Raw genomic sequence first — 25,039 nt, forward strand, 5'->3', positions numbered from 1 at the left:
AACACCTGGACTGCATATTCAGGATGCCGAAGCACTGCATGTTCACACCTCTGGTCATTTCATGGGCGTCGTTGTAGCGGGTCTCCGCGTCGGTCTGTGGCCTCCGGATAGGCGTCAACCGCAGCAGATAACCCCTGTCACCCAGGAGTCAACCCTCCAGTGGAAAGTGACTGCCTTGGCATCAAGGAGCCCAAGGGGCTGATTTGGCACAGTGGGCTAAACAGCTGGCTTGTAATGCAGAACAAGGCCAGCAGCGCAGGTTCAATTCCCGTACCAGCCTCCCCGAACAGGAGCCGGAATGTAGCGACTGGGGGCTTTTCACAGTAACTTAATTGAAGCCTACTTGTGACAATAAGCGATATTATAAGCTAAACTGGAGTTAATGGGAATCAGGGAAAACTCTCAACTGGTTGTCGAAGGTCAATCATATAAGTCCCAGGATATCATTGCAAAAATCCCTCAGGGTAGTGTCCCAGGCCCAACTATCTTCAGCTGCTGCATCAATGACCTTCCTTCCATCATTAGGACAGAAATGGGGAAGTTACCTGATGATTGCACAACGTTCAGCACCATTCTCGACTCCTCAGTGAATGAAGCAGTCCATGTCCAAATGCAGCAAGCCCTGAACAATATCCAGGCTTAGGCTGATCAGTGGCAAATAACATTTGTGCCGTACAAGTACCAGGCAATGGTCATGTCCAATAAAAGAGGATCTAACCATTACCCCTTCATATTCAATAGCATTACCATTACTGAATCCCACACTGTCAAAATCCTGGGGATTACATTGGCTAAGCACTCAACTGGACTAGTGATGTAAACACTGTGGCTACAAGAGCAGGTCAGAGGCTAGGAACGCTAGCCTCTCACCTCCTGACCCTCCCAAACCTGTTCACCATCTACAAGGCATAAGTCAAGAATGTATTGGAATACACCCCACTTGCCTGGGTGAGTGCAGCTCCAACAACCATCAGGAAGCTCAACACCATCTAGGACAAAGCAACCCACTTTATTGGCACTACATCGACAAACATTTGCTCCCTCCGCCACCGATGCACAGTGGCGTCTGTGTGTACCATCTACAAGTTGCATTGTCGTAACACACCTCCCAATCCCACGACTACCACCATCTAGAAGGATAAGAGCAGCAGGCACGTGGGACCACCACTACCTGGAAGTTCCCCTCTAAGTCACTCACCATCCTGACTTGGAAATATATCATCGTTCCTTAACTGTCACTGAGTCAAAATCCTGGAACTCCCTTCCTAACTGCACTGTGGATGTACCTATACTACATTGACTGTGGCGGTTCAAGAAGGCAGCTCCCCACACTTTCCCAAGGGCAATTAAAGATGGGCAATAAATGTTGGTCTTGCCAGCCACGCCCACAATACATGAATGAATGAATAAAAGCTGTGCTCAGGAGAGTAATCTTGCATTCTTGGAGATTCCAGGACAATTCTGGAGGGTGAACAAACTGAGCAGCTGGTTCCAACTTATGTGAGGGAGTAGAGGTTTTGGGGAGGGAATAGGGGTGGGGAAGGCTCTTCAAGAGCTACTGAAATAACAGAATTTCAGACCAGCTGAGCAAAACTGCATAGAATTCCTCAGAATTTATAACATGGAAATAAGCCATTTGGTCCAACAGATCTGTGCCAATCCTGATGCTTCTCCCCACTTCCTTCAACTCACCCAAACAGCAGATATTGATAAAGTGCAATGTCAGCCTGTGACTAGTACAAGAAATTAAATACCTGTGCTACAATATTTACTTTGTTCCCAATCCTTTTCATAATTAGGTATCCAATTTGGTGTGACTGCCTCATTACTAATCTCACCCAGTTTGGCCCAAGCAATTTAAAAGGTCTCGCAAAGGTGGTAGAAAATCGAGAATCTTTGTTACGTCTCTTCATATTTTCTACCAACTACAGAGGTGGTGAGCCATTGAACTGAAAAGTGGTTTTAGCCATCCTAATTAATAATTGGCAAAGAGGACCGTCAATTGTTTCGAAAGAAACTGTAGCCTGAAATGTCACTCACCAATATGTAGTCAGCCCACTTCTCCCTTGCAGTTTTCAGTGCTGTTTGCTTGAGTTTCATCACATGTGAGAACCTGGAATTGCTCCAATGTTTTGGTCCGATTTCGTCAGAATAGTGCCTGGGGGAACCAAATGAAGGCTGTTAGATCAGTGGGGGCATCATTGGCAGGGCGCACTGACTGACCCGGTGCTGATGTTTTGATTCAGGGGCTGCTGAACTTCACCTCTGGCAGGGGTGTGACAATGACAAGGTGGGAAGTAGAATGGGGGAACTGATTCACTACTGCTTGTGTTAAACTCAATATCCTCCTTCAGAAAGGGGAAGGTGAAGTCCTGAACCAAGTCAACCTGTCATCAAAGAAACGTAACAAGAAATTCGTCACAGGCATTCAATTAAAAGCAGGTGTTGCTGCAATACACAACCCCACTGTAAAATCCACCCGTATATTCTTACAGCAAAAGCAAAATGATAGTTCTTTGCTACTAGTGAATGACACTTTGTAAGTTGTGCATAGATTAGAGATTCTGGCTTGAAGCGAGTGAAACCTGTAGGACATTTTGTTTTAAAAGAACTCCAGTAGATTGTGCATGTTGTTTATTCATGCTCCTTATTGTAATGTCTTCCCCATCCATGGGCCACTAACTCACATTGACCACAACACCTGGCTCAATAGCATGCGTCATTTGTGATGACAGTGCCCATCTTGGTAACAGATGAGTGCCACATATATCCATTTCTGGCATAATCTTTGTTGGGCTTCATTTTGGTGAGGGATATAGAATCATGAGCCATTAGTATACAGAATGGAAAAATCAAGCCTCAGTCAGTGCGTGATGCTGATTTGATGCCAGTTCTGTCGTTGCATTCTCAAACACACATGGTTGAACATGTGTTCAGCAGCACAAGGGACCCCTGGTCAGTGCTGTTCAAAGTGATCATCAACTATGCTCAGTTTAGTTGCTGACTGATTTCTATTGGCTCTGTCCACTGACTCATTACCCGAGCTGTTCACGGCCTTTGAAATTTGGTATTCTTGCATCTACCCTGATGAGTGCAAGACGAAAAGCTTCAACAACATGTCCCTTTCTTCAGCAATAAACAGAGCTTCTGTTCTCTATAATTGGGCCATTTCTTCAGTCAGTGCCATGCCTGTTCACCCTCTTTGAGCTCTGTTGATCTAAACATTATAACGAATGTCAGTGGTAAATAATACTGCAAAGGCTGATGCAAAGGCTGCTTTTAAAAAAATTATTTCCCAGGCTCACAGATCTTGCAGCCTCAGCAGCGCCAAAACTCAGCAGTGGGTGCTGCTGGGACTGCAAGCAGACCCAGTCAGGCGACATCATGAATACAGAACTGAACGAAACTTGGGATTTTTGGGTGGTGAGAGATAAGACATTCTAGGAGCGGGTGGGAGGGGGCTGGGGGGTCAAGTTTGGAGGCTGTGGGGAATGTTAATGTGAGGAGGCTACCATCTTGGGGGGACTAGTGCCACAGATGTGCACCGGGCACATCCCCAAACGAGATGTGCACCCTATCGTCATGCTTTTTACCCTCAGTCAGTGAAATAGGAGCTGCCCACTTTCATCCGCCTTCCAAAGCACAGCACATTATGGCAGTGGAGGCAAAATGAGGATATTAATTGCATCTTAATTTCCCCTTACTGGGCAGTTAAGTACCCAGCTAGTGGGCACCTTTCTCACCCACCGTATTATGGGGAATGGGTCAGGGTGGGCAAGAAGATGGTTGGCGAGCCGCTCATCATATTTGATGTGCCCTTTCCCTGCCACCCCTGCAAAAAAACAGGTGTGGGTGGAGGACTGTAAAATTCACTCATTGAACAATTTTGAGGTTAGCTATTCTTTCAAACTAAACTGCGCTCCAAATGTTGAAACAGGTTTGCAACTTGGTTGCCCCCTGGCATTTTGCAGTTCCTTGACAATCATTGTTACAGAATCTTGATGATCTAATACAATTTAGGTAAGAAAGAACAATGAACAAAGAAAAGTACAGCACAGGAACAGGCACTTCAGCCCTCCATGCCTTTGCCGACCATGCTGCTCATCTAACCTAAAACCTTTTACACTTCTGGGGCCCTTATCCCTCTATTCCCATACTCTTCACGTATTTGTCAAGATGCCCCTTAAACATCACTATCGTTAAGGTCTTAAAATAATAGAGTATTCATACCAATACACATGGTGCATCACTGTTGCAGAAGTGAAGTTCCACACCTGTAAGCAAACTCTTGCGTGCCCATCCTTTCTCAGAATTTTCAAGGCCTGATTTTGACTCGAGGAATGGCCTGGAATCTCCTGCCTGTTGGGCATGGTGGTTCGATCGCCTGATAAAGCCCAGTTCCTTCTGGCCCACTAAGATTCGACAGAGAACTTAAATAAAAATATTTACCAAGGCCTTTTCGGCAGACTCACACTAGATGTGACTGTGGGGCCCCTTACCATTTATTCTGAATAAAGCAGCTGAAGCCAAAAGATTGTGGGGCGCAAGAATTCGGTTCCCCTGCAGCGTTTTTCTTGGCAGCGAGATTCTCTACTGCCGCCGCTTGTCAATGGGATTTTCTATTGAAGACGCCCCAAGCCGCCGGGTAACCCATTGTAGGGGAGGGGGTCAGTGGTGCACTGCCGGAGGGAATAGAGAATCCCAACGGCCGGGAAATTCTTTCCTGTGTTTTCAAGAAGAAGTTAGATAGTTCTTAGGGCGAATGGGATCAAAAGATATGGGAAAGTGGAAACAGGTTATTGAGTTGAATAATCAGCCCGGATTATAATGATTAGCAAAGCAGGCTGGAAAGAACAAAAGAACAAAGAACAAAGAAAATTACAGCACAGGAACAGGCGCGTCGGCCCTCCCAGCCTGCGCCGATACAGATCCTCTATCTAAAACTGTCGTCTATTTTCCAAAGATCTGTATCCCTCTGCTCCCTGCCCATTCATGTATCTGTCTAGATACATCTTAAATGATGCTATCGTGCCCACCTCTACCACCTCCACTGGCAATGCGTTCCAGGCACCCACCACCCTCTGCGTAAAGAATTTTCCACGCACATCTCCCTTAAACATTTCCCCCTCTCACCTTGAAATTGTAACCCCTTGTAATTGACACCCCCACTCTTGGAAAAAGCTTGTTGCTATCCACCCTGTCCATACCTCCCATAATTTTGTAGACCTCAATCAGGTCCCTCCTCAACCTCCATCTTTCCAACGGAAACAATCCTAATATACTCAACCTTTCTTCATAGCTAGCACCCTCCATACCAGGCAACATCCTGGTGAATCTCCTCTGCACCCTCTCTGAAGCATCCACATCCTTCTGGTAATGTGGCGACCAGAACTGCACGCAGTATTCCAAATCTGGCCCAACCAAAGTCCTATACAACTGTAACATGACTTGCCGACTCTTGTACTCAATACCCCGTCCAATGAAGGCAAGCATGCTGTAGTCTTCTTGACCACTTTATCGACCTGCGTTGCCACCTTCAGGGTACAATGGACCTGAACTCCCAGATCTCTCTGTACATCAATTTTCCCCAGGACTCTTCCATTGACCGTATAGTCCACTCTTGAATTGGATCTTCAAAAATGCATCACCTCGCATTTGCCTCGATTGAACTCCATCTGCCATTTCTCTGCCCAACTCTCCAATCTATCTATATTTTGCTGTATTCTCTGACAGTCCCCTTCGCTATCTGCAACTCCACCAATCTTAGTCTCATCTGCAAACTTACTAATCAGACCACCTATACCTTCGTCCAGATATTTTTGTATATCACAAACAACAGTGGTCCGAGCAGGGATCCCTATGGAACACCACTAGTCACCCTTCTCCATTTTGAGACACTCCCTTCCACCACTACTCTCTGTCTCCTGTTGCCCAGCCAGTTCTTTATCCATCTAGCTAGTACACCCTGAACCCCATTCGACTTCACTTTTTCCACCAACCTGCCATGGGAACCTTTATCACACGCCTTACTGAAGTCCATGTATATGACATCTACAGCCCTTCCCTCATCAATTAACTTTGTCACTTCCTCAAAGAATTCTATTAGGTTTGTAAGACATGAACTTCCCTGCACAAAACCATGCTGCCTATCACTGATAAGTCTATTTTCTTCCAAATGTGAATAGATCCTATCCCTCAGTATCTTCTCCAACAGTTTGCCTACCACTGACGTCAAGCTCACAGGTCTATAATTCCCTGGATTATCCCTGCTACCCTTCTTAAATAAAGGAACAACATTAGCAATTCTCCAGTCCTCCGGGACCTCACCCGTGCTCAAGGATGCTGCAAAGATATCTGTTAAGGCCCCAGCTATTTCGTCCCTCGCTTCCCTCAGTAACCTGGGATAGATCCCATCCGGACCTGGGGACTTGTCCACCTTAATGCCTTTTAGAATACCCAAAACGTCCCCTTCCTTATGGCGACTTGACCTAGAGTATTTAAACACATCCCTAACCTCAACATCCGTCATGTACCTCTCCTTGGTGAATTCTCTCACAAACTACCCGTCAGCCAGGATTCCCTAATCTTGCCATTTCTATCCCTCATTTTCACAGGGACATGTCTGTCCTGCACTCTAATCAACCTTTCCTTAAAAGATTCCCACATTTCAAATGTGGATTTACCCTTAAACAGCTGCTCCCAATCCACATTCCCTAGCTCCTGCCGAATTTTGTTATACTTGGCCTTTCCCCAATTATGCACTCTTCCTTTAGGACCACTCTCGTCTTTGTCCATGAGTATTCTAAAACTTATGGAATTGTGATCACTATTCCCAAATTAATCACCGACTAAAACTTCAACCACCTGGCTGGGATCATTCCCCAATACCAGGTCCAGTATTGCCCCTTCCCAAGTTGGACTATTTACATACTGCTCTAAAAAACACTCCTGGATGCTCTTTACAAATTCTGCTCCATCTCCGCCTCCAACACTACATGAGTCCCATTCAATGTTGGGGAAGTTAAAAATCTCCCATCATGACCACCCTATTGCTCCTACATTTTTCTATAATCTGTCCACATATCTGTACCTCTACTTCACGCTCGCTTTTGGGAGGCTTGTAGTAAAGTCCCAACAATGTTACTGCACCCTTCCTATTTCTTAGCTCTACCCATATTGCCTCAGTGCTCAAATCTTCCATAGTGCCCTCCTTAATCACAGCTGTGATATCATCTCTGACCAGTAATGCAACTCCTCCACCCCTTTTACCTCCCTCTCTATCCTTCCTGAAGCATCTATACCCTGGGATATTTAGTTGCCAATCTTGCCCTTCCCTCACCCAAGTCTCAGTAATACCAATAACATCATATTCCCAGGTCCTAATCCAAACCCTAAATTCATCTGCCTTACCTGCTACACTTCTCGCATTAAAACAAATGCACCTCAAACCACCCGTCCTTTGCGTTCATCATCTCTTCCCTGTCTATCTTCCCCTTAGTCACAATGAGTTTGTTATATAGTACCTTACTGGTTTTAGTTGCTGCCTCTTTACTGACCTCTAACTTCCTAATCTGGTTCCCATCCCCCTGCCACATTAGTTTTAAAACTCCCCAACAGTGTTAGCAAAAGCACCCCCGAGGACATTGGTTCCAGTCCTGCCCAGGTGTGGGCCATCCGCTCTGTAATGGTCCCACCACCCCAGAACCGGTTCCAACGTCCCAAAAATCTGAACCCCTCCCTCCTGCACCATCTCTCAAGCCACGTATTCATTCTGACTATTCTTGAATTTCTACTCTGACTGTCTCGTGGAACTGGTAGCAATCCTGAGATTATTACCTTTGAGGTCCTACTTTTTGACTTATCTCCTAACTCCCTAAATTCTGATTGTAGGATTCATACCATTTTTTTTACCTATATCGTTGGTGCCTATATGCACCACGACAACTGGCTGTTCACCCACCCCTTCAGTATGTCCTGCAGCCGATCTGAGACATCCCTGACCCGTGCACCCGGGAGGCAACATACTATTCGGGAGTCTCGTTTTCGACCACAGAAACGCCTGTCTACTCCCCTAATGATTGAATCCCCTATGACTATAGCCCTGCCAGTCTTTTTCCTGCCCTGTCTGTGCAGCACAGCCAGCCACGGTGCCATGAACCTGGCGACTACTGCCTTCCCCCGGTGAGTCATCTCCCCCAACAGTATCAAAAACGGTATACCTGTTTTGGAGGGAGATGACCGCAGGGGACACCTGCACTGTCTTCCTGCTCTTTCTCTGCCTTTTGGTCACCCATTCCCTGTCTCCCTCACCACTCCTGATCTGCGGTGTGACCAACTCACTGAACGTGCTATCCACGACCTCCTCAGCATCACGGATGCTCCAAATTGAGTCTATCCGCAGCTCCAGAGCTGTCATGCGGTCTAACAGGAGCTGCAGCTGGACACACTTCCCGCACATGAAGGAGCCAGGGGCATCGGCCGCGTCCGTGAGCTCCCACATTGAACACGAGGAGCATAACACGGGTCTGGGATCTCCTGCCATTTTTACACTTTACCTTAACTGATTACAAATATAATATCAAATAATGAATAAATGAAAGGAATAAAGATTTTACTTTCCCATCATAATACTTACCAACACACAAAGAATTAAATTTCTCCCAGCTACTGCTAATTGGAGCACTTTCCTTACCAGCCAATCAGGTTACTGCTTTGCTATGATGTCACTCTTCAAATTTAACCCCAAAGACCCTGTGGCCGCTGTTTAAGCAGCGAAGCAGCTAGTTTAAATATTCACTGCTCGACTCTGTACCTTCGCCCACTCCAACAGCTGAATTCCTGCTGAAAAGACTGGAATCCGCCAAGCAGCTAGTTTAAATACTCACCGCTCCACTCTGTAGCTCTGCCCACTCCAACAGCTGAATTCCCGCCCAAAAGCAAAGGCTCCTACTTTCTGTGTAAAGATTGCATCAATCCCTCCCTTGTACTTATCTTTGGTGTGCACGTAAAGGTAGTTCAGATTTCAAAATGTGTCAAGCGTTGCTCATTGCGAACATAGATGCTTCGCAGGTCCATGGCACTAATGTCTGGGAATGTTCCCTCCAAACTGTGGCCATGCAGCAACCCAAGAGTTACTGTGCAAAAGTTGGCATCCTTAAATTACCTTGCATACATGGCCATGCAAACAGATTTAAAGAGGCCAGGCACTAATGCAAATTACCCTGTGTACTCCAGGGAAAAAAGATCTGAAGTTACGTTGATGTCTGGTACAATAAATCCAAAATGTACTATGCCTTCATTAAAGGGAAAATGCTTGGCATTCCTGATCAACATTTGTGGAGGAACAGATGCAGCAAAATGAAATAAGTTACTTTTGTCAGGACAGTGTTGAATGTTTGTAGCACAGTGCTGGTGTGATTTACCTCAGTGTATTAAAAAAAGTTCCCCCAACCTTTTTTTGGATGAAGGAAATGCAATGCCCCTTTAATTGCTGTAATTATATTTTCAAGGTGCATTTCCAGACATCAATTGCACCAAGCTTTGCAGAACAATGTTTCTATGAAAATATTTGGAAACCACCTAAATCAAAAATTCATACGAGCGGACGAGATTGACTGAGGTGGCCGAGCAATGTAGACCACTCACTTGGGATGATCCAGGGGCCGCCACTCCACATAATGATAGGCCTTCTGAACATTCTTTAACCATTCCCGCAGTATTGCTGTTGTGTTGTCAGTGTTGTGGTCCGTGGCAACCCTATAGAAAAGACACAGATAAAATCATCATTGGTAAGCCAAACTGAACTGAAGTAGCATTTAAAATCAGTAGATCAGGAAACAAATTGATCTTACTTTAAATACAAAAGGATGTTGCTTTTCTGTCAGCACTAAATAAAGGCAGGCAGTTTGTAAATCTGCTTGGTATTGGACTGTTGTTAAGGGAAGAGAGTAATTTAAAATATCACCCTGACAGATACTATCACCAGCCCCATTTTCAAAACACTTTATCTCACAGGTTTCTTGTCCTGTAATGCCTCATGCTGAATGCTATTGATGTCAAAGGAATTCATTGAGAGAACAGAAATACTGACATTTCCACAAATTATTCCTCTATCACTTAAAATGAGCAAAGAAATTCCTAAATTCAATGTGGAGCTGTGTGGAAGGCATGGGTCTATTCTGAAAGAACCAGCACTAACATGATGACTGAATGGCATCCTTCTGTGCTGCAAGGTTTTATCGCAGCTTTATTTTCATTCTCAGGATGTGAAAATTTCTGGCAAGGCTGGCATTTATTGCCCACCGCTAGCTGTCCAGGATTGTGGTTAGGAGCCAGCCACATTGGTGTGGGACTGGGAGTCACACATAGGCCAGACTGGGTAAGGATGCCAGACATTCTTCCGAGAAAGATATTAGTGAATTGGTGGGATTTTGCAACAGTCCGAAGGCTTCATCCTCACTTTTATTGATACCAGTTCCCTCTTCAGTTCGCTGACTTCGACCAGAAGGGCAGCAGGGGAGTTGGAATTCTCATTAGCAAAACTGGTCCATGAAAAGGAAGTAGCCTGTGTTCCCGATTCTGATCACTATTCCAGTGCATTAGTGAATTCTGCTTAAGGTTGGGATGGTGTTCTGCAGTGATACCCCAAGGGTAAAGATGCACACTGCCCTGGCTCACAGATGGCAGCAGGAAAGCAGAGCAGAGAAAGACTGCTGCATGTCATGAACTGGACAAGGGGTTGTGTCTGTGGGCTCCCTGTGATTTTGAGTCTCCACTTCATTCAAGGGGCAAAGTGCAATGCACTAAACAGTCATCCTGACTCTACACGCCGGATTGGTGCCTGAAAATAGGACTGAGCTGCCATTAAACTTTGGGAATGTAAGTTAAGGCAGGGGAGGTTGCAATTGCAGAGAGGGGTGGTCTGGGGTAGCAATGGCGATCATATTTCAGTGGGCCCCATGGGGGCACTTCTGTCCTGCCAATATTCACAAATTATTCAAGTTTATCTTTCGAGGGACTCTTCTTTTCCATCATTTATGTAACTGACTGGTATTGTGGCAGCTCCAATACTTCTGGCTGAAAAGACGATTGGGATCCTATTCACGTCATGGTGGTACCCCGTTTTCCATAATAAATGGTGCCTGTTGCCTAAATGAGGGCTGTAAACACCCAGAGGTAGACCCTTGCGGCTGGCTGAGTCACTGCTGTTGATGGGGCAGATAGATCACCAGGCCTATTTTTAGGCCCTTAACATCCTGCTCACACCAAGTGGGGCAGGGCACTCAGAATCAACCCACGCACCTTTAACTGGACAGGGAAAACAAATTCAAAGAAATTCACAAATAATAGTGATATGGTTCTGAAACATATCGGCACCGCTAAAACAAAAAGCAACTTTTTTGTCAAAGCTTTCCATCTTGCACTCACCATGACATTTGCAAGAATACAATACAACGGAAATCAACAAAATAATAGTGTATGAGCAGAGAGCACCCCTTCTCATATTGTAGAAATGTGTTGGTTTCCCTCAAGTTGTGTTCTTGAAAATGCCCTGATGAGTGCAAGATGAAAAACTTCAACAAAAATGTCTCTTTTTTCATCAATACTGGCATTGTTATAGAACCAGCCAGAAAAAACATTTCAAAAATAAATTAAACCATTATTATAAATCTCAGTGAATTCATTGTGAACGAACCTCACATTGCCACTGTTAATTAACTTATCAAATTTATTGAAGTTTCAGTTTTTTAATGTCTGCTTGACTCAGGAATGATAGTAAGAGTGACAGTCAGAGCGACAGTAATTTGTTGATGAATGTCCCGCTGTTTGTGCTACATATAATTGGGTGCTGTTACCCAATCTTCTGTGTGGCACCAAAAATAAATGTATTGGTTTTTGCACCTGGAACTGGGAAGACATCGAAAAGATGTTTCCAAAAGTGGGATAACCAGAAATCATAGAATCACTACAGTGCAGAAGGAGGCCATTTGACCCATCAAGTCTGCACCCACCCTCTGAAAGGGTACCCTGAGCTGGATTCTCCGCCCCGCCGCGCCACATTTCTGCCCCTACCCGCCGGCGGGATTCTCCATCTCGCCAGCCGGTCAATGGGGTTTCCCACTGTAGGGCAGCCCCACACCGTCAGGAAACCCCCGGATGCCGGCAAAACGGAGAATCACGCCGGTGGAGAATCCCATCCCCTACCTAGGGTCAGGCCCCTACCCTGTCCTATTACTAGGTTCTTGATTATTAAGGGGATCAAGGATTATGGGAAGAAGGCATGAGAGATCTCATTTTTAGGTATGCCTGGTATTGCTTATGCACTCTACGTTGAATCAGGTTTAATCCCCTGGCTTGGTGGTAATGGTAAGTGGCTACATACAATTCTGCTGCTGATGGCCCACAGCACCTCATGGCTGCCCATTCTTGAGTTGCTAGCTCTGTAAAATGTGTATCCCATTTAGCATGGTGTTAGTGCCACAGATCACGATGTAGGGTATTCTTAATATGAAAACGAGACTTCAACTCTACATTGAGGGATAAATATTGGCCAGGACACAGGGGGAGGAGCCCTATGCTCTACTGTGAAATAGCAACACGGGAGAAGATGGAGCCTCAGTTTAATATCTAATTCAATTGTAAGTTCCACTGACAGTGCAGCATTCCCTCAGGAGTAAACTGATATGCCAGTCGAGATTATTTACTCAAATCTCAGAAGTACACATTGTTGTTCAGGAAGTTGCGTTTGTGTTTTACAAAGGATGTAAAACTGGTAGTGATGGGAATTTAGTACCTGTCATTTGTGTTGAATTCTGCTACTTGATGATATCAGCATTTTTCTTGCCTGCAGCATACATATGCTTGGATTGTTGCCCAGGATTTTGTGTCTCCAATCATGTCCCTGTTGGAATGGATGTACTACTGCAAAATGGGGGTAAACCCCTCCTTGGGTCTTGGGTCTTTCATCAAGGGCTTCTTTTTTGGGCACTCGAGGGTCCACAGAGGCATCGCCTGTAGCAATGGTCACGTGATAACATGGCGCCGTCCCCATTCCTTCTTGCCCACCACAACCAAGGCCCATTTGCCTTCCCTTGGCATTCTGAGAACGTACCTTCCTGATGTTCAGGGTGTACAACTAACAATGTGCCCTCACCCTCCAGGTGCAGCCTCCACAATGGCCAGCGCTAGTGGTGGCACTGCTGAGGCTGCTGAACTACTGGTCCTCTGATTGGGCCAGCAACTCTTGGAAGTGGGCCGCAGTCCTTCACAGATTTACTCAGCTTCTATCTGGAAAGCGTAGCCCCAGATGACGCTGCCCAGGAGATATGGCACACCCGCCCCACTGCCCGGCAACCTGTCACAAAGTTGGGGGGGGGGGGGGGGGGGGTTGCCTTCAGCGGGACAAGATCCCGCCCTGAGTCTCTCAGAATTCTTATTCTGATTGGTAGAAGAGCCATCCCTTTGCTGACCCTGTCCACACCAGAGATGCCCTGTAAAAGTCGCTCTGCTGGATCACATCCCCAATAGCCACGAGACTGCTCAAATGGCCACATGAAAAATCTGTGGGAAGCTGTCAGCATCAAGCATGGCAAGTGCTGTTCCTTCACTGCTGACTGCAGAATTCGGGCCAGGAACTATTGTGCCTGCTGTGAGTGTGGTAAACCTGAATCATTACTTGGCTTACACTGTAGCTTCCTTAATGTTCATCGTGGCTTGTACTGATTAGAAGGAAAACTGAACACACTGGAAATAAAAGCTGTAATTGGTGGAAATGCCAACTTCAAATTTACAATTCTTCCCATTTCCTCTCAGGGCTGTGCTGGCTTCCACTGACATACAGTCAGTTACTGTGCCCGATTGGAACAGCTAATTTAATAAAGGCCATGGATTGAATCTTCGCCCTCACCAGATGAACCAGTGTATTTGCTCATTCAATTGAAGAAACCATTTGACGTGCAGGCTGAGCATGGCAGATAGAAATACCTGTTAGAAATGCATGATCACTAGGACAGATTTTTTACAGCTTTTGATTTTTATTCTCCCTTCAAAGAAATTTAGGGTTCCATTTTGTATTTCATTCCCATGACTGATTCTGAAAGAGTGAGATGTCAGTCGAGCATCCAGGAATTCCTGACCTTATCCTTGTGAACACACCCTCTCGTAAAGTTGCACATCACTGCACCCCTCCAACTCACTGAGCTTTAAAGAGTCCTCACAGAAAGAACCGACAAGGCCACAGTTTATTGTACAGTCTCACTCTGTGGCCCACAGACCGGCCTGAGAAATGATTTACAACCGTGCACTTTCCTAAAACGGCAACACTTCCCTGTGAAAGGGGAAAACAATCTTTAGAGGGCAGTTTAGAATGTTGCAACTGTGTGTTCTGCAGCCATTTCCCAGAGCCATTATTAGTTGGATGTGGTCGTGGAGAATTCCTGGCTTGCAGGGCAAAAATTCCTAACATTAGCAACGTGGTCACTCAACACCAACATGCAGTATGACAGCATATATTGTGAATCTATGCTAAATGTTTTGCGGTCAGAACCTTAATGGCTCCAGTGCGAGGACCAACATTGATATTTCAGATCTCGTGTGCAGATGAACACCTTGAGCCCCTTAAAATAATTACAAGAGCAAAGCTCAAATTGTTTGCAAGTTTCAAAAACAACAAAGGCTAAATTATATCTGTTACTATCTAGATTTTCATGCATAGCTTCAATGAGATTAAAGCAATATTAATTATGGGTTCAAGATAGCACTGAATTTATATTGAGATTAAAGAATGTAAGAGGTCGTCACATTGTTTCATCAGATTGTGATAATGGCGCCACAAGCTTCACACAAAATATAATCAGGGTATTTGGTAGCTATAGAACATCATTAAAAGAGGATTAAACATGCAATATAATGAAAATCTTGCATCCAATTTCTGTCTTCATATTCTATTCCCAAATGCTGGTGACATCCAACTACTTAGATTGAACCAAATAAACTAAATTAAATAAACTGATGATTAAATTAAAAGGGGGAGATATCCAACCTGTGGGCACCTGAGACTTGTATGGTGTGGAACTTGCCAATCTGGTGGATTCAGGAACATTTCCCTGACCCTTTGATTGGGAATTTGGTTTGGGTGGGAAGTCGGTGTGGAGGAAATAAGGGCTCCTTTGTCTACTTTATTTAAGCCTTCTGTGGTTGGTGAGTTCCCTTCCTTGTCTACAAGCTAGGTGATTGCAATTCTATATGACAGTAGCTGTGCAAATTCTGAATTAATTGATTAATGAATTAAATAAGGATAGACAGAAATGGCAGGGCTGGTGGGGTGCCATGACTGCAGAATCCAGCAATCTGTAGAATACACTGCACTCGCGGACAACCATATCTGCAGCAATTGTCTGCAACTTGTGTAACATCTGCTCCGAGCTGGAGTCTGAGCTGCAGACATTATGGGGCCTCAAGGAGGGGGAGAGCTACTTGGACACTTTGTTCCAAGAGGCAATCACAACCCTTAAGTTAGACAGAACGTTAGTGTTGGTCAGGGACAGGAGAGTGTGACTAAGAGTCAGGCAGGTAAGTAGAACCAGCACGTAGTGATGGAAGAGCCTTAACCCCTGACTTTGTCCAATAGGTACGAGGTGCTTGATATCTGTGTGGCTGAGGAGAAGGACTGCAAGGTGGATGAGCTGACTCATGGCACCATGATGAAGCATGCCATTCAAGTGGGGAAACCGAAGAGGAATGAGGTATTGATAGGAGACAGTACTAGTTAGGTGGATTAGTACTGTTGAAACTAAAAGGGCTACGGGATGTGAACCTATGCAATGAGTCAGAGAAGGGGAACACAGACAGAAACAAAAGACAGAAAGAGGAATAAAAAAAGTGATGCGCAGAGAAATCAAGGGCCAGAATCAAACAAAGCTACAGTGAAAAATAATGGGAACGGGACAAGTAATGTTAAAAAGTCAAACCTTTTAAGGCTTTGTGCCTTAATGTACAGAGAATTTGTAATAAAGTGGATGAATTAATCATGCAAATAGATGTAAATGGGATGAGATAGTCGGGATTATGGATATATGGCTACAGGGTGACCAGGGATGGGAACCAAGCATTCAGGGGTATTCAGTATTTAGGAAGGGGGAGACAAAAAAGAAAAGGTGGTTTAATTGCATTGCTGATTTACAAGGAAAATTACACAATAGTGAGGAAGGATATTAGCTCTGACAATGTGTTATCTGTATGGGGAGAGCTGGGAAACACCAAGGGGCAAACATTGTTAGCAGGAATTGTATATAGATCCCAAATCTGTAGTGGTGATGTTGGGAGTAGCATTAAAGACGAAATTAAATCAATGTGAGTTTATCCACTTTGGTAGCAAAAACAGGAAGGCTGATTGTTATCTGAATGGCTACAGATTGAGAAAAGGGAATGTGTAATGGGACCTGGGTCTCTTTGTACACCAGTCACTGAAAGTACGCATCTGATGAGGAGAAATTTCTTCACCCAGAAAGTGGAAGGCCTGTGGAATTCTCGACCACAGAATGGGCAGCACGGTAGCATGGTGGTTAGCATCAATGCTTCACAGCTCCAGGGTCCCAGGTTCGATTCCGGCTTGGGTCACTGTCTGTGCGGAGTCTGCACGTCCTCCCCGTGTGTGCGTGCGTGGGTTTCTTCCGGGTGCTCCGGTTTTCTCCCACAGTCCAAAGATGTGCGGGTTAGGTGGATTGGCCATGCTAAATTGCCCTTAGTGTCCTAAAAATTAATGTTAATGGGGGTTGTTGGGTTACTGGTATAGGGTGGATACGTGGGCTTGAGTAGTGATCATTGCTCGGCACAACATTGAGGGCCGAAGGGCCTGTTCTGTGCTGTACTGTTCTAAAAAAAAAGCAGTTGAGGCCAAAACATTTTTGTTTTCAAGAAAGAGATAGATATGGCACTTGGGGCTATAGGGATTAAAGGATGTGGGGGAAAGCAGGAACAGATTACTGAGTTGGATGATCAACCATGATCATAATGAATGGCTGAGCAGGCTCAAAGGGCCCAATGACCTACTCCTGCTCCAATGTTCTATGTTTCTATGTACTCTGCAGTTGAGAGCGCAAGCCCATGATGGAGGTGTTGCCTGCCAGGGCTTGGGATATCTCCTCAAGGCTGGCGACGCGTCTGCACTGGGAGAGGGACGATCCAGTGGTCATGGTTCATGTAGTTACCAGCATCATAGATAAGAGCAGGAAAATGGTTCTGCATAGACAATATGAGTTGCTTGGCACTAAATTAAATAGCAGAACCTCAAAGGTAAAGCTATTTACAAATTGGCATAGGATAAATAAGATTAGGGAGATGAATACGAGTCTCAAAGGTTGCTGTAGCAGAACTGATTTTGATTCATGGGGCACTGGCACCCGTACTGGTGAAAGTGGGAGCTCTACTGTTGGAGTGTTGAAATGGCGCTGACAGCAATGTGCTCGTGAGTCGTAAAACTAGAGAAGTAAAGAAGGCTTCAACCTAACTAGATGCAGGAAGGGCAGAAGGATGGGTGAGTAAATTTGCAGACGACACTAAAGTCGGTGGAGTTGTAGACAGTGCGGAAGGATGTTGCAGGTTACAGAGGGACATAGATAAGCTGCAGAGCTGGGCTGAGAGGTGGCAAATGGAGTTTAATGTGGAGAAGTGTGAGGTGATTCACTTTGGAAAGAATAACAGAAATGCGGAATATTTGGCTAATGGTAAAATTCTTGGTAGTGTGGATGAGCAGAGGGATCTCGGTGTCCATGTACATAGATCCCTGAAAGTTGCCACCCAGGTTGATAGGGTTGTGAAGAAGGCCTATGGTGTGTTGGCCTTTATTGGTAGAGGGATTGAGTTCCGGAGCCATGAGGTCATGTTGCAGTTGTACAAAACTCTAGTACGGCCGCATTTGGAGTATTGCGTACAGTTCTGGTCGCCTCATTATAGGAAGGACGTGGAAGCTTTGGAACGGGTGCAGAGGAGATTTACCAGGATGTTGCCTGGTATGGAGGGAAAATCTTATGAGGAAAGGCTGATGGACTTGAGGTTGTTTTCGTTAGAGAGAAGGTTAAGAGGTGACTTAATAGAGGCATACAAAATGATCAGAGGGTTAGATAGGGTGGACAGCGAGAGCCTTCTCCCGCGGATGGAGGTGGCTAGCACGAGGGGACATAGCCTTAAATTGAGGGGTAATAGATATAGGACAGAGGTCAGAGGTGGGTTTTTTACGCAAAGAGTGGTGAGGCCATGGAATGCCCTACCTGCAACAGTAGTGAACACGCCAACATTGAGGGCATTTAAAAATTTATTGGATAAGCATATGGATGATAAGGGCATAGTGTAGGTTAGATGGCCTTTAGATTTTTTCCATGTCGGTGCAACATCGAGGGCCGAAGGGCCTGTACTGCGCTGTATCGTTCTATGTTCTATGTAGCGGCACAGCAGCACAGTGGTTAGCCCTGTTGTTTCACAGTGCCAGGGTCCCCGGTTCGATTCCCGAATTGGGTCACTGTCTGTGCGGAGCCTGCATGTTCTCCCTGTGCCTATGTGGGTTTCCTCCGGGTTCTCCAGATTCCTCCCATAAGTCCCGAAAGACATGCCGTTAGGTAATGTGGACATTCTGAATTCTCCCCCCGTGTACATGTCCAGGCGCTGGAATGTGGCGACTCGGGGCTTCTCACAGTAACTTCATTGAGTCAGAGTTAAAAAAATTAGTCAAAAAAATTGAATTAAGGGTTCTGAATCTGAAGGTCTGTTGCATTCACAATAAAACAGATGAATTGTCAGCTCAAATAGAAATTCATATGCATGACCTGAGTGCCATTACAGAGGTGCAGCTTCAAGGAAGCCAAAGCTGGGACTTGAATATCCAGGGGTATATGACACTCAGGAACAGGGAGCTGGGAAAAGGTGGTGGGGTAACTCGTTAATTAAAGGGGGCATTAGGACTGTAGTGAGAGTTTACCTCAGTTCTAAAAATCAATATATGAATCAGTTTGGGTGGAATTAAGAAACGGCAGGGAACAGAAAACATTGGTGGGAGCTGTTTATAAACCACCAAAGAACAGTGACACTGTAAATCACAGTACAGGTCAGGAAATTAGAGGTGCATGAAACAAGAGTAATACAGTAATCATGGGGTTTTCAATCTACATACAGACTGAGTAAGCCTAATGAGGACTAGTATTGTGGAGAATGAATCCTTGGAATGTACACGAGATGGCTTTCTCGATCAGTACATTGAGGAACCAAGCAGAGAATGGGCTATTTTAGATCTATTGTGCAATGAAAAATGGCTGAATAATAATCTTGCTGTAAAGGAGTCTTTAGGAAACAGTAACCACCTGATAACATTTTATGTTAAGTTTGAAAGTGATGAAGTTCAATCAGAGACTAAGGTCTTAAATCTAAGCCAAGGAAACTATGACAGTATGGGGGCATGAAAACCGAAAACACTGGAAAAAGCTCAGCAGGACGACAGTATCTGTGGAGAAAGAGGCAGAGTTAACATTTCAAGTCTGTATGACTCTTCAGAGCTGAAGAGAGGGAGAAATGCTTAAGAAGGGGTGGAGCAGGAGGAGCAAAGGAGAAGATCAGGGACAGGTGTAAGCTAGGAGAGATTGGACAAAGGTAATTTGGGCAGAAGACAGGGGGAGTGTCAATGACAGTGGTGAGAACCAAAGAAGGTGCTGATAGTGACATAATGGTAAGAAAGCAGAATATTTTGATAGCAGAAAATCATCAGACCTCTGTGAAAGCAACATTAAAGAACAAGTGATGGATGGCCCTGTGGGAGAGGGGTGGGATTGCATTAAGACTAAAAAAATGTTTGCATTATAAAAGAAGAGTCAAAATGGCGGACAGAGTTCATAGTCCGAAGTTGTTGAAGGCTGTAAAGTGCCTTAACCAGAAGATGAGGTTCTGTTCCTCCAGTTTGCGTTGGGTTTCAGTGCAACATTGCAGCTAGCCAAGGATAGACTTGTGGACATGACAGCAAGATGTTGAGCTGAAATGGCAAGCAACAGAAAGGTTGTGGTTATACTGGTGGATAGAAAAGCTGTTCCGCAAAGCGGTCACCCAGTCTGTGTTTGCAGTCGCTTGCCATTTCAACTAACCCTCGTGCTCTCATGGAGGGCAACTTGCAGGTGATGGTGTTCCCATGCATCTGCTGCCCCTGTCCTTCGAGACGGCACTGGTCGTTGGTTTGGAAGGTGCTGCTGAAGGAGCCTTAATGTGTACCTCCTGTGCATCTTGTAGCTGGTACACACTGCACCACTCTGTGTTGGTGGTGGGGAAGTGAATGTTAAGTGATTTATAAACTGGATTACGTTCCAGTTGACAATTTGTTCGAAGTACATAGGTTAGTGAGGACCAGGGATAACGATATTTAGTTGTGTAAGGCTAACTCTCGATTGAGACGAAAGGAAGGAGTTTTTAAAATAAATTTAGAATACCCAATTCATTTTTTCCAATTAAGGGGTAATTTAGCATGGCCAATCCACCTACCCTGCACATCATTGGGTTATGGGGGCTGTGGTGAATGTATTCGCCATTATATAAGTTGTCTGAATAGTACTATGGCCTATGGCCAGGGAATGGTAATATGATCTCCTTCCATGTATTGTACTGGAATTATGGTGGGCTCCGCCTCTGGCTCCGCCGCGCCCCCCCCCCCCCCCCCCCCCCGGGGGCGATATATAGACCTGCCACCTGTGGGCGGCGCTCATTGTTACACCAGTCACAGGCAGGCAAGTTCTTAGATAATAAAGCCTATGTTCACTCGTTCTCATCGTCTTGTAGTCAATTGGTGGTACCTCAGGGGCAAAACCCACGCAGTCACGGGGAGAATGTGCAAACGCCACACGGACAGTGACCCAGAGCCGGGATCAAACCTGGGACTTCGGCGCCGTCAGGCATCAGGGCCAACCCACTGCGCCACTGTGCTGCCCTTAGGAAGTGTTTTTTTTTACAGAGAATTACCAGACCTCTGAAACTGGCTCCCACCTTGTGAGGTGGCTATCAATTCACTGAATTCCTTTAAGCAGGAGTTAAAACAATTTCTGGCTGAGGCAGACATCACCTCTTATATGAAGTGGGGGGTTCAGGGCTAGAGTTTTCTTCTGGACTAGTTTCAATTGCCTAGAAAGGCAGATGAAGCATAGACCAGATTTATTTCCCCAAAATTGGCCTGGGATTTTACCTTGTTTTTCATCTCTCGCAAAGGGTTGCCTGGTTTCATGTGGGAAGAAGAGTGTATATAAGAGGTTGTGGGCTGGATTTTCCGCCGTCAGGATGCTCTATTTTGCTGGCAGCCCGGGGGTTTCCCAACAGCTTGGGGCTGCCCCATTGACCAGCTGGCGAAATGGAGCATCCCGCCGGCGTGCTGAACCAAAAATCTGGAGCGGCAGGATGGAGAATCCAGCCTTGTATATACTGTGACTTCTCCCATCATTGCGATTCACTTTCCCCGCCGGCAGCATACTCCTGCTAGCGGGTTTCCCAGCGGCGTGGGCTGGTTACAACGGGATATCCCATTGACAAGTGGCGGGAAGACAGAATCCTGCTGCCAGCGAGCAGCACGCTACCGAGAAACACGTGACTAGGGAACGGTAGAATCCAGCCCAGTATCACAACTGTGAGGAGCAGGCTAGATGAACCAAAGGACATTTACCTCTCTGTGATCCTTCATATTTTTGTATGTTCATCTCAGACTTGCCTATTCTGATATATTCCTGGCTGGAACTAAGCTGCTGTATCCTGCAAATGTCAGCTCATCCAAATCTCTGTTTCCCCTGTTCTATCCAGCAACAAGCCCAACACACACAACATCGCAGTTCTCCTTGATCTATATTGGTTCCTCTGCAATAAATTTGAAGCCCTTTTTAGATTGTACGATAGTTTGAAGTTGACTGCATATTGGTACGCTCACAATTGTATTTAAGCACGTGTCAGATTTAATACATTACAGTATTTGAATTAAAAACAGAAAAAGCTGGACAATCTCAGGAGGTCTGACAAGCATCTGTGAAGAGAGATCGAAGCTGAAAGTTTCGAGTCTGAATGTCTCTTTGTCAAAGTTAGAGAGAACTGGAAATAGATGAGATTTATACTGTTGCTGGGGGAGGGGAGGGATTGTGGAGCAGTGGGGCTGGATAGGATAGTGGGCCAGCGATAGCGGTGGAGAGGTTTCAGATTCCAGCATCTGCAGTAATTTGCTTTTTGTCACAGTATTTGAATCATAGTTTCAAAGTATTGAGAATGAGAGTACCTCTTTGGGTCCTCTGTGGTGTGGCTTTTTTATCATGCTTTCTACTTGCACAAGCGTCTAAAACAAGGTGGCATCCTTCCATCCTTGGAATGTCCCAAACCCACTGGGACATACCCAAAAATCGGAATTGTGAGAGATCCATCCCATGGAACACAGATATGTTCATAGCATATGTACGACCTAGGACCGCAGAGAGGCTTTCCTTACCTGCTTTTTAATCTTAGCACAAGCAATTTGAGTGTTTGTCTACCGTTGATGACATAGGACAGGTCCTTGAGGGCAACTAGAGTTCTAATGTGTAAATGGAATCGAGATTTTAGCATAATTTTGTTCATTTATTTTAACTGATGAGAAAGTTTGGGAAAAGGAGGACGCGATTTAATGGCCGCATTGCGCATAAGCGAGAGCGCAACGAGGCCATTAAATTGCGGGAGGCCAAAATCGAGAAACTCGCCAAGCGCCAATCTGTTTGCGATCTAACTGGCCCACTCCCGTTGGCGAGGTCAGGAGCCAGCTGTAGTGTGGCGAGAAACCAATAATCACCACTTAAGCCCAATCTCCATACAATTAGCTGGAGCGACCTCCTATCTAAAAGAGGAGGACCCTCTACCTCGTAGAGGAGGAGGAGGATACCCGCTCCAGGTGGCCGTCAAGTCCCAGTCGAGCCCTGGAACGATCAGGGATAGGATGCCCTGTTTGCCTGGGCAGTGAACTATATAAACTTTGACATGGACCAAGACCAACAGAATGCCTGGGCAGTAGGTTTCACCACCATCGACGGGATGCCCTAGGTCCAGAGGGTAATAGATGGCTCACTGGGGCATCAGGGAATGCTCTACATTAACAGGAAGGGGACCCATTTCCTGAACATCTGGCTCATGTGTGACTACCACATAAAGATCATGCACATGTGTGCACACTTCCCAGAGAGTGGGCATGGCAGTTACATTCTGGGGTAGTCGGTCTCTTTGAGGACCACCCCAGGATGGCCAGTTGGCTCTTGGGGAATAAAGGGTACCCGCTGAGGACCTGACTAATGACGCCAGTGTAGAAGCCGGTGACCAATGCGGAGGCCGGAAACAACGAGGCCCATGCGGCTACCTTGGCTGTCATTGAGCTGTGCATTGGACTACTCAAAATACGGTTCCGATGCCTCGACCGCTCTGGTGGTGCCCTGCAGTACACTACCCATAGTGGTCTGCTGTGCCATCCACAACCTGGCATAGCAGCAGGGCAACGGGCTGGAGGTGGAGGATGAGGAACATGTGTCCACCTCCGAGGAGGAGAACAAGGAGGCGCCGGACCAGGAGGGGCTGGAGGGCAAGCCCAGGGAGGCCCTGCAGGCCCATCCGGAGGATGGAGGACAGTTGGCAGCGACAGGGAGGGAGGGAGGCCCTGATCCTCACCTGCTTCACATAGGACATGGCCTCGTCCATCATTCTCCATCTCGCCAACGCCCACCTTCCTGCCCCATTCCTTAGCTTCTGCCCCTGTCACCAGCCACCCTGAACTGTGTCGGCACTGTCAGTGGGTCACTGTCAAGGGCAGGGCGGGGTGACGAAAACCTGCTGCGAGCTGAGCACCTCATTCCTTGCCATCACTGTTCCCTGCTGTCTGCTGAGTGCTTACTCACATCTATCACCTGCACGTGATGCTCCGGGGTGGGGGCAAGGCGCTGGGGGTGGCAAGTGGTATCCAAGACCTCTGTGTCTGGATGGGTGGGGCATGAGATTGGTGCTCGGTCCACATTGCGGAAGAAAATGCCAGATTAACACATGTCCCCCAACTGCCTCAATCTCCCGTTGGTGCCGCCCCTTCCCCGCCCCTCCCAGACACTCCCCCCCCCCCCCCCACTGCGTACCCAACCCCTCCTTACCCTATTCCCAACTCCCCTCACCCCCGAGTGCCCTCTCAGTGTCCTGTGTTTGCTTATTTTTTTGGCAAACAATTTTATTGAGGTAGTTTTTTGGCATTGTAAACAGTTACAAACATCAACAGAAAGAAAGCAAAAAAGGCAAAAATGTGCAAACATCCACGTACATTCAATACTTCAGTCGTAAAATACTGCACAAGCCCGCTCCTCTCCCACCGGTACTACCCGCCAATTTATCCCTCCTACTCTACTCTACCTCCCCACCATACCTGCTGACGCTCACTCTCCCGCAAAGAAGTCAATGAATGATTGCCACCTTCGGGCGAACCCCTGAACAGATACCCTCAAGGCGAACTTAATTTTATCCATACCCAGGAAACTCGACATGTCCGTAAGCCACAACTCAGTCTTCGGGGCTTTGAGTCTCTCCATGACAATAATATTCGTCGCCAGGCTATCAGGGAAGCAAAGGCCAAAACATCGGCCTCTTTCTTACCCTGGACTCCCAGGTCTTCCGAAACCCCAAAAATTGCCATCCCTGGACCCATCGCCACCCTTGTTTTTAGCACCCGGGACATGATCCCTGCAAATCCTTCCCAGTATCCCCTAAGCCTCGGGCATGCCCAAAACATGTGTACGTGGTTCGCTGGTCCTCCTGCGCACCTAGTGCATTTGTCCTCTACCCCAAAGAATTTGCTCATCCGAGCCACCGTCCTGTGGGCCCGGTGAACGACCTTAAATTGAATCAGGCCGAGCCTGGCACATGTTGTGGTTGAATGTACCCTACTCAGGGCCTCTGCCCACAGCCTGTCCTCCATTTCCCCGCCTAGCTCCTCCTCCCATTTGAGTTTCAGTTCCTCCATCAGGAACCCTTCCTCCTTCATGAGCACCTT

The 25,039-nt window shown here is 46.2% G+C and overlaps 2 protein-coding genes across 9 annotated transcripts in view; both read right to left on the bottom strand.

Annotated features, from left to right (window-relative positions):
- LOC119964231 overlaps positions 1-25,039 on the bottom strand; it is a 901,051-nt gene that overhangs the window by 317,409 nt on the left and 558,603 nt on the right.
- LOC119964893 (procollagen galactosyltransferase 2-like) overlaps positions 1-25,039 on the bottom strand; it is a 255,040-nt gene that overhangs the window by 65,610 nt on the left and 164,391 nt on the right. For 3 of the 8 annotated variants that reach the window (XM_038794981.1, XM_038794982.1, XM_038794983.1), the window contains exons 2-4: positions 9,646-9,756; positions 4,231-4,412; positions 2,041-2,158 (exon numbers count right to left, since the gene is read on the bottom strand). In XM_038794981.1, the coding sequence (XP_038650909.1) occupies positions 2,041-2,158; positions 4,231-4,412; positions 9,646-9,708 (363 nt within the window). In that variant the 5' untranslated portion in view covers positions 9,709-9,756. Of the gene's footprint in view, positions 1-2,040; positions 2,159-2,263; positions 2,290-4,230; positions 4,413-4,499; positions 4,613-9,645; positions 9,757-25,039 lie in introns of those variants that run through there. The other 5 variants (XM_038794979.1, XM_038794980.1, XM_038794984.1 and 2 more) reach the window with 3 other exon arrangements.

The sequence above is a fragment of the Scyliorhinus canicula genome, chromosome 4 (assembly GCF_902713615.1).
Source record: "Scyliorhinus canicula chromosome 4, sScyCan1.1, whole genome shotgun sequence".
Taxonomy (NCBI): Eukaryota; Metazoa; Chordata; class Chondrichthyes; order Carcharhiniformes; family Scyliorhinidae; genus Scyliorhinus; species Scyliorhinus canicula.